This window comes from Perissodus microlepis, chromosome 8, assembly GCF_051167445.1.
Source record: "Perissodus microlepis isolate ML-2025 ecotype Zambia chromosome 8, ASM5116744v1, whole genome shotgun sequence".
In the NCBI taxonomy this organism is placed as follows: domain Eukaryota; kingdom Metazoa; phylum Chordata; class Actinopteri; order Cichliformes; family Cichlidae; genus Perissodus; species Perissodus microlepis.
Window position 1 is genome coordinate 21,585,102 of NC_140468.1, and position 13,539 is coordinate 21,598,640.

At 39.6% G+C, this 13,539-nt stretch overlaps 2 protein-coding genes across 2 annotated transcripts; one reads left to right on the top strand and one right to left on the bottom strand.

Annotated features, from left to right (window-relative positions):
- Positions 1–179: 179 nt before the first annotated feature.
- Positions 180–5,654, bottom strand: xrcc6 (X-ray repair cross complementing 6). Its single transcript, XM_084938204.1, has 13 exons — positions 5,563–5,654; positions 5,042–5,146; positions 4,038–4,150; positions 3,783–3,924; positions 3,285–3,536; positions 2,887–3,073; positions 2,607–2,793; positions 2,295–2,463; positions 1,741–1,902; positions 1,405–1,534; positions 1,140–1,240; positions 936–1,052; positions 180–752 (listed from the first exon to the last, which is right to left on the bottom strand). Exons 2-13 carry the CDS (start codon positions 5,112–5,114, stop codon positions 553–555), a joined length of 1,833 nt encoding a protein of 610 aa, XP_084794330.1. The 5' UTR covers positions 5,115–5,146; positions 5,563–5,654; the 3' UTR covers positions 180–552.
- Positions 5,655–5,752: 98 nt separating this feature from the next.
- Positions 5,753–10,698, top strand: desi1b (desumoylating isopeptidase 1b). The gene is made up of 6 exons (XM_084938205.1): positions 5,753–6,137; positions 6,251–6,272; positions 6,384–6,456; positions 6,587–6,696; positions 7,081–7,203; positions 7,573–10,698. The coding sequence occupies exons 1-6, from the start codon at positions 6,050–6,052 to the stop codon at positions 7,649–7,651; spliced, it is 495 nt and encodes a 164-aa protein (XP_084794331.1). The 5' UTR covers positions 5,753–6,049; the 3' UTR covers positions 7,652–10,698.
- The last annotated feature ends 2,841 nt before the right edge of the window (positions 10,699–13,539 follow it).

The window sequence follows — 13,539 nt, forward strand, 5'->3', positions numbered from 1 at the left end:
CCTCAGGAACAGTACTTCCTTTTTGTTATGCAGCAAAACAAATCAATGACGAGGCCCAGGCATGCTGATCATGCAGTTTGACCTGGGACACACCTTTTTTTGTGCAACATGAACAACTAGAAATGCAGCTTAAGGTGAACTAAACTGTGTGATTATGTAAATAAAAGGAATCAGGTGAGTAGTATAAAACAGTTTATTAATGCAAATGCAACGCCATCAAGTGTCACCACTAGCTACAGTATTTATAAGATCAATGTATTCCAATGCTTCTAGACTTCTTTATCATTTCAAACACCACTGGAGTGAGTGCTTGATCACAACAGAATGACAGTTCTTTTTAAACATTCAAACAGTATTTATACATAATGGGGCTGTCACGCTGTTCTTATCTAATCAAGCCCAACAGGAAAACACAGCGTCTGGTCCATGTGAGGGCCGTGTAGCGAGTTTAAAACAAGCACAGGAACCATACATGATGACTGCTCAAACAGATTCAAAAATTAACCAGAACTTTGTGCAAAGCTGTTGTGGATTAAGTCTGGTGTAGACTCCTCATGAGCCTAAACGGGCAATCAAAGCATCTATCAGCTCCTGCTTCTTGGTCCCAGTGGTTCGAACCCCAAATTGCTTACAGGCGTCCTTTAGAACGGGCACGGTCAGCTTTGCCAGAGTGCCGTTCTGCACGTGGGCCTTCAACTCATCTTCTGTCAGCTCTACTTTGGGCTTCTTCTCAGCTCCACCTCCAGTATCAGCTGCGAGTTCATGGAGTAAAAGAATAATCAGATTTATCAAATCACAGAATTCCCGAACTACTGAATGATGCAAGTTATTAATAAGTCAATCTGACTACCTGGAAACATTTTGCTTGGGATGTAATTCACAACACATACTAGCACATAACTTTACGTAGTTTCACTGATGGTTCATGCTCTGACCTGTTTTGCGTTTGGCAGCTGGCTTGCTCTCTGGATTGTAGTAGGCAGGGTAGACCAGATCTTTGAACTCCTGGACCAGAGGACCCAGACGCTGGTCTATTTGGTCAACCTTTGGCACTGAGGAAGAGAAAGAGCGCGATGAGTAGAATTACTCTAGCAGCCACAAAAGGAAAACTGGGATCTGTGTTTAGGTCTGCATCTTACTGATGAGATCCTCAATTTCCTCTGGAGCCATCATATCCAGAGCCAAGGCCTCCAGGTTCCTAAAATGCTGCTGGATGACTGGGTTCTCAAAACCTTCACTCCTGCATGACATTACAGAGTGTGAAAATAATATTAGTGGTTACTCAAAAAACAAAAAAAGGAAATGCGTGACTCTGCTATAAACCAGAGTACTTCTTGTTGTTAGTTTTATGAAATTTGATATAACTCCTCAGTTTTCCTGTAAAAAAAGGGGCTCTAGAGTTACCTGTATTTGAACCTGAGTTTGGAGACAATCTCTTTCATCTTGTCCACCTGTGTTTGTGAGGCCGTGGGAAACTGCGGAGGGTCCAGAGTCCGCAAATCATCGGCGAATGGCAGGTAGATGACGTTGAAACCTGGTAAAGTCATGAGCAGACACACTGCAGTCAATTAAACATTTGAACTTAGTTGTGTGTAAGTAATATTTATGTATTTGCGAGTTCTCTGTATTACTGTAAAATTTAGTTATTTTTGCTAAAAGCTGTAAAGACTCTGAAGTTGCACTTAAAGAAGCTAAAATAATTAAATGTAATTAGCCATCTTGACCCCAGCACCACATTACCTGGTGGTGTAATCTGTGCTTTGCCCTCGTCGAGCTCCTCATTCTGAGGCAATAGGGCAACAAACCGAGGTGGATAATTTCTGCGGGAGATGAAACGGCACAGAGCGAACACGTTCCTCTCGCTGCACTTCTTCAGCAAGGCGGAGAACAGACATGAACTGCCTTGAGTGAAAATAAATAAATAAATGAATAAATAAAAATCACAGGATATCTGATTCAGTATCAATGAGATCCACATTTACTATGACTGAACAGACAATTTTTATAGCTGCTTACAATTTAATAAAAGCTTTTACTTTAAACCCATCATCAATTCTATTTTATCAAATGCTTCTCAAATTCAGGGGAGCCTAAGCATAACTCAGCTTTAACTCAGCGTTCTTGGAACAAAGAGTCTTTGCATGCAGGGTGTAGTTGAGTGAAACTTAAGTTAAGTTAAGTTGACTATGACCTTTATTTGAAAAAAATATTTAGAAATATCCAGAGTAAACACTGTGGTTTTATTCTTCCTTCCTAGAATTAAATCAGACATACAACTGCACACACAGTTCTACCTTTCACCTCATCCTCCTCAGGATAGAGGAAGACAGCAGGCCGGATATGGTGAAGCAGTTTGAGCTTTTCCATCGGTTTGAATCCAATCAGAAACAATCCAGGGTCATCAAACTTCTTAATGGCATCCACCTCGTCCCTCTCCATCACAATCTCTTTACCACCATAATACTACACAACACACACACACACAGATACAGTGGAGTTTTCATGTGTAAGTTAAATCTTAAAAAAATAAAAATAAAAGGAAAAGCACTCAAATAATGGAATAAACATAGCACTGCTTTCGATTGGGATCACGAGATTTTCATTACCTGGGCTTTCTTTATCTCACTGGGCAGCAGCAGACTGCCAGTTTGGGTGTGGAAGGTTCGAGTTTTGCTGCGGACTGGCTCGTTGGTTTCCCTGTAAAGTTTGATGGAACCTGGTTTGCGAGCTGCCACAGCAGTTGCATAAATTCCCACGGCTACATTTATGCCCTCCCCGAGGCACAGGTTTAACCTAAAGACAGCAGAAAGAATAGATAGTGTAAAGAACAGCCAAGAGGAAAAGGTAAATAAATACGCTATGGATACAAAGAAAGCCATTGCTTGCCTTGCCAAGGCTCTTTTCTTCAGCTCTTTGGCCCGCACCCGTTTCTGGAGGTCCTCCAGCTTGTCAGAAGGCTGTAGCTGCAGCCCCATCTCACTCTCATCCTCTGGTGGACTTACAATGTCACAAAAGAAGAGTGAGATGTTGAAGCCCCCCGGTTTCATCAGGTGCATTAAATCAATAACGACGCCTAAAAGAAGAGGGTCGAGGGAAGACAGTCCACATACACAATTACCAATGATAACAAATCATCACACTTCAGTAAAATAATGTGAACTTGCAGAATTAGCAGAAGATAGAAACCCGAAAGGCTGGTAAAGTTAATTAATTATAAAAGCAGAGCGGCAGTGATAAAATTTACAGTTAAAAGGGCTTGCGTGAATAGCTTCTTTTAGACCCACCAGTCTCCTTGAGATCACTGGCCTTGGTGCGAGCCTGTCTGTCTTTCACGCTGTCGCCTCCGTGTGGTTCATCCCTGCACGTGAAAATCATAAGCCGCTTGTGCGAGAGGCGGAGCTTGATGTCACTGTAGAGGTTGGCACAGCACCACAGAGCGTCTCCTAATGATGTCTCTCCACTGCCTATGGTCTCTGCCGCCAGCTTGGCACCTTTTTCCCCCCGCAGAGCATCCACCTCCTGGACTCGCTTTGCACCTGTCCAAAGCAAGAGACAGACAAGGGTATAAGAAAGATATGTTCAGCAGTTTACAAACTACTGAGGAAGTATGAGCCAATATTGACTGCAGCTTTGCTCTGCTCTTTTTTAAGTTTTGGTCTAAAATAAAGAAAAAAAGAGGAAAAAGAACTGCAGATAAGAAGATTGCCTACATTTGTGTTTGAAACAAAACAATAACAAAATAAAGTGTAATTATGTGTTTGTTTGAAAGAGCTGCATCTTACCAGGCTCACTGAGATCATGGTACACATAGACATGCTTAAATGAGTTTCTGGGGTTCTTGCTCTGCTCTGTGCCGTAGAAAACCAGAGCCACCAGGTCCCTGTCGCTACTGATGATCTTACTGGTGTACACAGAGCGCACAACCTACAAGAGCAGCACACAAACCATCATTGTTACAAGGTTGCTATATGAAGCAGAGCGAAATAACTACTATAAAATTAAAACTAGCAAAAGAAAAAGATAACCAGCCATCTCACCTGCATGGTCATATCAAAGTTGGAGGGTTCCCCGTCTTCCCCTTTGATGAACATCTCCTTGGAGGCATCAACCAAGAACACCAAGCTGTCTCTCCCTGTAATTTTGTAGTCTCCTATTGAAGATGGAGACCTGGTTGATTCTGTTGTCACTTCAGTATCACTTTTTGTATCAATGCTACATGCCAACATTTTACTTGTGCTGAAGTAGATTTTAATAACTAAAATGTGATAATAAAATGTGATAACAGCAAAAGTATAATTTAACAAATCCTGAGCCACCCCTCAATTCTTGACTTTTTGCCAGGTGCAGCATTTATTGAAACATGTGCAAAGATACAAGGAAATACAGTATATAAGGCAAGTATTCTCACAAAGGCGAGTTTATACTATTTTACAAACTTGAAAGTCAATATTTGGTATGCCAACTTTTATTCATCAACACAGCCCTAACTCTCTAAGGTAAGTTTCTTGTCATTTCATTAAGTAGTCTTTAGGAGTAGTTCTCCAGGCTTCTTGAAGAACATTCAAACTTCCTGACTGTGACAGGAAGATGGCGCCTTTGCTCGGCTTGACTTCTACCTGCCTACGTTTTATTGTATTTTATGCTTTTATATCAGCCCTGACGTTTAATATATGGAGCTATGCCGCTGTGATTTACGACCATTCTTCCATATTGATGATGCCTCACCTAACTCTGCAGCTGAACTTTTAGTGTTAGTTGCCTTTCTACAACTGAATGATTTATAAATCAGTGTTAAGTGAATTAACAATTAAAAGCATTCCTCTGAAAATTGCCAGGTTCAAGAACTGGAGTTAATAAGGGGGGGGAAAGCAGCCAATGTTTAAAGAAAAACTTTGAAAAACCTTCATAAAACCTGGAAAGCTATTGCACAAAACACAACAAAGTGGGGCTCTTAGGAAGCTAAATATAAACAAATAAGTGGTGGCTCAAGACTTTTGCACAGTGGTGTAAATAAGCGTTGAGTAGCGGTTTTTCCTTTTACCCCCTGACTGCTCCCCTTCTTCTTGCTCTCCCTCCTCATCCTCGTTTTGGTAGTAGGCGTTCCACTCTGCCATTGGTGCTGCCTTCAGTCCCGTCTCAGGATTTACTGTGAAAGCCAAGGATAAAAGACTGCCGCATTTACAACACTAGATTCAAACAAAGTATCAATGGCAGAAGGCTTTTCTGTGGCGTATTTAAAAAGTGCATCCTATGTACTCCTACAAATAAACATATGGTGCAACTTTCCCCAGACAATAATTATTATGCACACGACAAGGTATTTCAAAACAGTTTTAATGTCTCGTTAACGCATTACTAATGTTTAATTAACTATGTTTTTAACTTTAGCTAGCAAATTTTAGCTAGCTTAGCTTGTACTTAGCCACTTTTCGTGCCATTTCCATTTAGGAGCCGACTATGTAACAATGTTATGGATCTAATGAGGCACAAAAATTGATAGCCTAAACTTACAACATAAATGAAATACATACACCGTTTTCGTCAGAGAATTCCGTCACTTACCTTGTGCTTCTCCTTTCTGCACACAAGTCCAGGTTAGTTTTAATCACTGGCGCGTTCAGATACGTGAACAAGCACGGTTCAAACGCCTACTGGATGTCTTATCGTCTATTGGCAGTTTATCTGTCAATCTAAGGTATTGGCCAATCCCGTTTAAAAACGCGGGGTTTATTTACCCTAAAGCCGGAAGCCTGCTGTTCACGTGATAGGACAGTAGTGTTATCGTTGATAGACAGTGACACAGCACTGGAATTGACTCCCGGCAACTTCGAGCTAGGTTTTACATTTACTTTTTTATTTTACAGTTATTACTAGCATTTTAAACAGCCTGTAGCCTGAATTTATTATTTCTCACAGTTCCACCACCAGAAGGTTTATTAAACTTTTCTTTGCCACCGGGAAGCTAGCTAGCTGGGAACTCTGTAGTGACTAAGTAACCTTCTAGAAGGTTAGCCGCATTGTCGTTTCGAATAAATCGTTTTGCGTTATCATGGACCAAACTGATTCTTATCCAGTGAAACTTTACGTTTATGACCTGTCCAGAGGGATGGCCCGTCAGCTGAGTGCTTCCATGCTGGGTGAGTTTCTGACAAACTCTGTCATGACTCAGTGGGATGCTTCGGAAGTGAAAGTTGTTGTTTTCTAAGGGCGGAAAAAGTTGATCGTAATTTAAATTATTTTGTCTTTACAGGGAGACATATTGATGGGATATGGTGAGTTTACATAAAGAAAGTTCTATAAAAAGTATTCTCACTGAGCACCTGAGCTGCAGTTAAGTAGTTTAATACCACTGTTTAAAAAACAAATGCATTGGCGTCTAACAGGCACACGGGTGTTGTGGTCCACGGGAAAGAGCACTACTTTGGTGGATCAACAGGCATCACCAATTGTCCACCTGTAAGAATCAGCACCATCCTCTCATATAAACAGTGCACTTTAAAGCCGTTTGATCTAGACACAAAATCTAGAAACTTGTGTCAGAGTCTCAGTGACAAGTCACTGAAGTGTGCATCTGTTTGTCTCCTAGGGAGGCACCCTGTTGGGTCCGCCTGATTCTGTAGTAGATATGGGCTCCACTGAAGTGCCTGAAGACCTTTTTAAGGAGTATTTAACTTCACTGGGAGAGTCCAAGTACAGGTAAAAGAAGATGATGAGATCTTTATTATTATAATTGTTATTATTGTTGATCTTATTTTGGAAAAATACAACTGAACCAAACAGTTACAAATGATTTGTTTTTAAGTAGCACCAGTAGAATTAAGTGCATAGCTTGAATGCACAGAACAAGGCTCATGCGTTACTACCCTGTTTGAGTCTAAATAATAGTTTTTAGGAATGAGCTAAAATGTACATATAGTGTTCTTCCCCCTCATTATTTTGCATTTAAAATGTTTCTGTCTCATCACTTCCTGCTACTCACCTGCTTTTCTCCACCCTGTGTTGCACCTCTCTCTCTCCCTCTCTCTGCGCTTTGAACTCCTTCTTCTTCCCTCCTCTGACTTCCTCCTTCATTTGTTGCAGAGGTGCCAATTACAACTTGTTTGAGAACAACTGCAACACTTTCAGCAGTGAAGTGGCTCAATTCCTGACAGGCAGAAAGATCCCATCGTACATCACAGACCTTCCATCTGACATCCTCGCCACGTAAGCTTCTTAATTCTGTGCAGTCGAATTGAGTCTCTGCTGATACTGATGGCAAAACACTAAAAATGCATAATAATATCAATTATATTATAGATAATAAATATAAATGGAAAAATGCATTTGAAATTATATGCACCCTGAATGTTGTATTAAATACACCATTACAATATGAATGTACAGTTGTCAAAAATTAGAGACCTGGGTTGAGAAACACTCAAAACACTGAGAATGAGAAAACTATTTTTACACTGCCCAAAATAAACTACTACTTTTGGTCAACTATGATCACTTTCAGACATTTATTGGCCTTTTCACATGTAGAACTTTGGTTTGTAATGTAACTGTACTCTCTGCTGTATTTCCTCCCAGACCATTTGGCCAGGCTCTCCGTCCCTTCCTGGATTCCATGGTCATAAATCCTGGAGGCAACAACCTGGCTGGGCAATGATAGACCGAGTCGTGGATTTTAGAAGATAACTGATAACATCCCTGCCTGTGGCTGGCAAGTCACTTCTATATTTAATCAGCCATCACTTATTGTTATTGACTTTTATGGTGTTATTCAACATACTCTGAGGTGTATGCGAGGGGTGAAGGTGTGCTAAACTCTGTGGACAGGGGACTAAAAATGGATCTTATACTTGTTTGTGTACATTAACGTGTTTAAGATTACGTTTTCTTGGGTCAGCAGTAGTGGTGCAACGGATCAAAAATCTCACGGTTCGGATCGGATCACGGTTTTAAGTCACGGATCGGATCAATTTTCAGATCAGCAAAAAAAGACAAAAATGTAGCATTTACGTATTGAAGTATTTTTTGCCTGTTAAAAACATTCAACTCAAGACTCATTCCACGCAATTATTTAAAAAAAAAAAAAAAAAATTATGGTACAATATAGGGGAGTACAGGGCTTTGTATCTACCACTCAATTCAATTCAATTCAATTGTATTTATAAAGCGCCAAATCACAACAACAGTCGCCTCAAGGTGCTTTATATTGTAAGGTAGACCCTACAATAATACATACCGCTCATTATATCGCAATCCGCTGTGATATAATGAGCTGTCACGGTCACGTAGCTTTCCGTTGCCCTGGAGCTCCACCCATTTGTAGTAGTTAGGGCAACAGAAGATGCCTGGAACAGTTCAGCCGTAACTTTAAACTTTTCCTGCTCATACATGCTTGGAACGATCTTGCCACTAAAGTGGACGCGAACGGGATATCATAGCGTGGCTCAAGCACGTTCATCATAGTTTAAACCCCTTGTTTTGCACAATGGTATACGCCCTCCCGTCTGCAGCTAAACACCCCAGTAGCTTTTGTAATAGCTTTAGCCCGGTCGGACTGGGCAGCAAAGGGCTGCTTAAATACCGCAAACTCCTCTGCTCCTCCACTTGGACCGCTAGTGCTGGCCATAACTATCGCTTGACAGACCCACCATGCGCACCATACACATACTTTTTTTTTTTTTCTTTTTCGAATCTTCGGATCACGTGCGTACCGAACCGTGGAGTGGGATCGGTTCGGATTACGGATCAACCGTGATCCGTTGCACCACTAGTCAGCAGGATCACTATACATGCATATCCTCATGCATAGTATTCAAAGTTGTCATTTTAGAGGCAGGATTCCTCCTCTCATGCACTGCTACTTACGAGAGGCGTTTTCAACAGGTATTGTCATCCTCTCACGAGGTGCTCCATTATGTCTCTCTGTCATTGTGGCAGTCTGTCACAAAGTTTATTATAGTTAGATGACTGCTCAAAAGAATCAAATGATGAAGAATCCATGAATCGTACTATCATCACATAACCAGCACTGGCCTTGTCTTCCAATCTTTCTGTTTTAATGTGTCTAAAGGATGTTTTAATCATTCACACAGATAATGAGAATTTGTAATAGTTTTTATGGACAGCAGACCTTATTGTGTCTTTCTCCAGAGATCTTGTGAGGCAGAGAGATGGCATGTAAGGACTCCTAAGTTAAAATCTGACATTTATGGAATTAAAGGAAACCTTTTCTTTGATATTTATCTATATGTGAAGTTTTTATAGTGACTTTTTAAAATAAAATTAGTTTAGGAACTACTCAAATAAGTGCCTAGAGGCATTTAAAGATCACTGGCAAGGCTTATACTTCTTGCTCTAAGACTTTATTACAAAAAAATATTCTTGTTGAAAATGGTGGTGTAAAGACTCTGATTGTGTTACTTTGGTAACAAATTGCTAGATGTGTATCAAAATGCACAAAGTGCCAGGATGTAACAGGATACTTTAAGTTCAGTTGTTTTGGCAGAAATCCAAATCTGAATTTGAGTCCAATGCCAAAAATGAGGTATTTGTTCCTTAGTCCATTGTCACATTTTGGTCAGTTTGTTTATTTAACGTGCCATGCTGTGTTCTGCCTTTTCTTTAGTGTGGGTGTGAAATCGTTTCCACTTTTTCTGTCCGTCATCCCAATAATGTAAAAACTACTAACTTGAATTTCATGGAACTTGGTGGAGAGGGAGGAAAAAATGTAATCTGGTGCCTTAATTCTTTTTATTTGTTTGTTTTTACTGTTTGTATTCCTGTAGTTATTAGAACAGGATGCATTTCAAGGCCAGCTCAGTTAAACCCGTTCTGCCGGCTCGCCTGGCTTTAAAAGTATCGTTTGACCAAAGTTTTATCTTCAGAATGCCACGTCCAGGAACATCTGATGAACACAGGGAATTATATTTTTTTTAAATTCAGGACCACTCAGCTTTACAGCTTTCATTTGCTTTGTCGGGTTTAGAGTTTTTTCAGTTTATAAAGACGCACTGTTTCATATACATTATGCATATTTGACTGTTTATATTTGCATGATTAAACCAGGCATAGGAAAACTATGCGTATCAACCACTTACCTCCATCACTGTTTTGGCAAACTGTGTTTAATTGTTGTGTTTGGGACATGTTTACTCTAAATATTGTTTAACCTGTTGCTCCTTCACCATCCTGATCCTACATAAAGGGTATGCGTAGATCATTAATGCACAAGTCTCAAAAAGGCCATCATTTTGCTTATATTCAAATATAAATAGGTCTTTAGTTTATTCAGATTGTGAATCTAAAATCACTGAATTGAAGCTGAATTTGTTGAGGGGAAAAAAATGTACTCAAAAAAAAGATGTTTGCTTACAAGCAGAGGGTCACACGTGGTTTAGACAAATGTTTGTCTTAAAATGATTAATATATATGTTCGTCTGACATCTAAACCATCATAGGTGGTATCCCTATATTTTGGAAAGAGGCCAAACCTTTTTTGGTGAGCATGTGAGGTGTTTTGATGTGTCTAAGTTAGTATGTTTGTTTATTTATTTTTGTTCCCTGATTCCCAAAACCTGGGCTGTTTAAACTGGGGTGATCATTGATGATGATCTAGACCTCACAAGGCAAATGTTTAACTCTGCACTTTATGAAATGTGTGACATTTTCAAATACTATCTTCCATTAAAATTATTATTCTCTGAAGACTTTTCTGTTGACTTATTTATTAAAATGTTTTCTCTTCAGTTCTATAGTATTCATCAAGCATCTTAAGCCACTTCTAAATTCTTCATGTTTTGCTTCTTGTGTTAAAGAATAAAGGCGTTTATACCAAGTACTAACTTTCAAATCTCGGTAAAATTGTACAAACACAGTTTTTCTGCACCTATTTCCATTTTCCTGGCAAAATATAAAGGAAAGAGGCGGCGCCAGACTTTTTCACTGTACGTCATTAGTAGCAATCGGTGATTCGCTTCAGAAATCAAGTTTCCAGGACTCAAAACTGCTACTGCTCTGGTTCCATGTAATATAAAGAGCAGCCACAAGGTGGCACTACAGGATCAGTCCTGCAGCATCAGCTGTATTTGTCAGTCAGGTCGACTATTAAATGTTTTTAAACGACCAAATATTTGTGTGAGTGACGCTGCTTCAAATATTCAGCATGTACTGAACCTGCTGCCTCTGAAGTAAACACATTTTACTCCAGCTGCTCCAAGAAAAAGTTTCCAGAAAGTGCACTAAATGAATATTTGTCTGATGAAATGAGAGCTGCCAATTTATCAGTGGTCTGAAGTGGTATGCCCATGAGGATCAGAAGTCTAATATTAATTTCATATGAAAACCAATCAAACCAAACTCAAATTTTTCTTTAATATCAATATTTAATAGTTCATCATTAAAAGTGTCTTCTAAACAGTCTGTTAGAAACAACATCTCTAGAATATTTTGGGTATAAAGTAGCTGTTCTGTTGTAGTAAGAAGTATGGATACATACAGCATAAACACTGCGTACTGTATTTCTCTCCAATACACTCTGATCTCATCTGTATCTATTATATTTTATTACTTACAGTAACTGAGGGAGCCAAAGTGGTGTAAACTCGGCAGTCTTTACCTAGCAAAAAATAATTCTTCTAGTTTTAAACATGCGGACAAATGTTCCAAAGCACATCTAGTTCCTTCTCACCACTTCTGGCCATATAGACCTCACCAGTGGCTTCGACAGAGGTACTGCAGTTCGTTTTGCCACTGTGTTTTGCCACTTATGTGAAAAGGCCTGTCTATTGCCCAACTCTGCCAACATAAAGTCAAATATTCTGTTAAAACCTGACAGCAGTAATACTACTACTACTAATAAATACTCTCTGTTCATACAGCCCTTATATAAATAAAATATATAGGAAATCCAATAAATAAAAATATTTACACAATAGTCATAAATCAAATCAAAATGATTCCCAGATGGTGGTTGCACTACATAAAACAAAAATCAACAAAAGACGGAGTAATAATGTACAAAATGTGTCAAGAATTTATCACAAAGACGTGAAAAAGCGGTTTGTTTCATCTGCAAAGACTAGAAGATCAGGTGGAGAAAAATGCAGTTTTCCATACCACGGGGGAAAAGCAAACAAACATTGGAAGCACTTGTTCACTGCAAAGAACTAAACTGCTATTGTTTAAGGGGAAAAAAGCAGCAGCTCTCAACATTTTAAACCCACAACACCGACCGTTTGGAGGGGAAACGGATGCCTGCCCAGGACACTGCGCTGTTGAAGAGGGGAATCGCATAATTACAGACGTGTCCTTCTTGTGTTTACATACAAGGGAATGAAGACAAGAGAGGGTGCGGTGAAAGAGTTGCCTGTTTTTTGTTTTCTTGACACAGCAGGAGCCACAGAGCTCTAAATGCCATTCACTTAATGTGACATCATTGTGAATGATGCAGGTGTTTGTCTCGCTGATCTCTGCTGCTCCTATTAGATTTGGGTTTACTTCAGTTTCCTTCTGCAGTCCGAAGACATGCATGTTAACAGGTGATGTCAGTGTGCGGTAGTAGGTGTGACTATACCCTCCTGCGAACAGAGGAAAAAAGTATCTTCCAGTTTAACGTTTTCACCCAAACACATGAGATATCATTGGAAAGGCCAGGATATCTTCTATTGAGCACATCATGACTTATTAAGTTAGCTCAAATAAGTAAAAAGATATAGACCAAAAACAAATGTCCATTACAGGAGACATAAATAAACAGGCTGGATCTCAGGAGGATATGACAGATTAAGCGATTTGAAGTGCTTAGAGTAGGTGAATGTGGCTCGAGCCTTTATAAATACCAGGTTAGACTTGCACTTAGCTGATGTACCAGACTGAGTATTAGAAACAGTGTTAAATGAGACCTGCTGTGTGTTTTTTATTATTTTCTGCCACTCATGTACTGTTACAGTGGTGGCTACTTATATTAAACATGTCTCTGTTATGGTCATTTCAGGCACATAGCTCCAGCTATGGATAAAGAAGCTCAACCTTCTGTTTGCAAGGGGCAACCAATCAGAACAAAGTTGGGAGGATGGGTTAAAGGGAGAGGAGTTAGAACAGTGGATCAAGTGAGGGGCTGCACTAAGGCTCATTATAAGACATGTGAGGATTGCTTCAAGCTATGGGTTGCTGTCGGATTAAGTCCAAAATTAAAATATGACAATAGGTCCCCATTAATTACAGATTTTGGCTGACAAAAGACACCAAATATACATTTACTGTACTTTTACCTATTATCAAAATTTCTGACATTTCTCCACATGGTTCAAATGAACAGTTTAAAACCCCTGTCACGAATGCCTCCATGACAGCAGCTGACAACAGTACTAGTCACAGATTATCAAATCCCTTTAAAATTGAACATTTTCAAAGTTGCTGCTTTTCTTGCTCATTTCTCCAGGGATAAATGATAACTTCTGTAAGCCTGGTGGCAAGATTTTAAACCTCGTGTTTTTTTTTTTATTAAGAAGTTCAGGTGGAATATGAATAGGTCCATATGGAGAGATG

Coding starts and splice junctions, on each gene's coding strand:
- xrcc6 (XM_084938204.1), bottom strand. CDS start 5,114: ATGGCAGAGTGGAACGCCTACTACCAAAACGAGGATGAGGAGGGAGAG. Junction 4,151..5,041: donor AGAAGGGGAGCAGTCAGGGG/GTAAAAGGAAAA, acceptor CATCTTCAATAG/GAGACTACAAAATTACAGGG. Junction 2,794..2,886: donor AAGAAAAGAGCCTTGGCAAG/GCAAGCAATGGC, acceptor TGCTGTCTTTAG/GTTAAACCTGTGCCTCGGGG.
- desi1b (XM_084938205.1), top strand. CDS start 6,050: ATGGACCAAACTGATTCTTATCCAGTGAAACTTTACGTTTATGACCTG. Junction 6,138..6,250: donor GCTGAGTGCTTCCATGCTGG/GTGAGTTTCTGA, acceptor TTGTCTTTACAG/GGAGACATATTGATGGGATA. Junction 6,697..7,080: donor CTGGGAGAGTCCAAGTACAG/GTAAAAGAAGAT, acceptor CATTTGTTGCAG/AGGTGCCAATTACAACTTGT.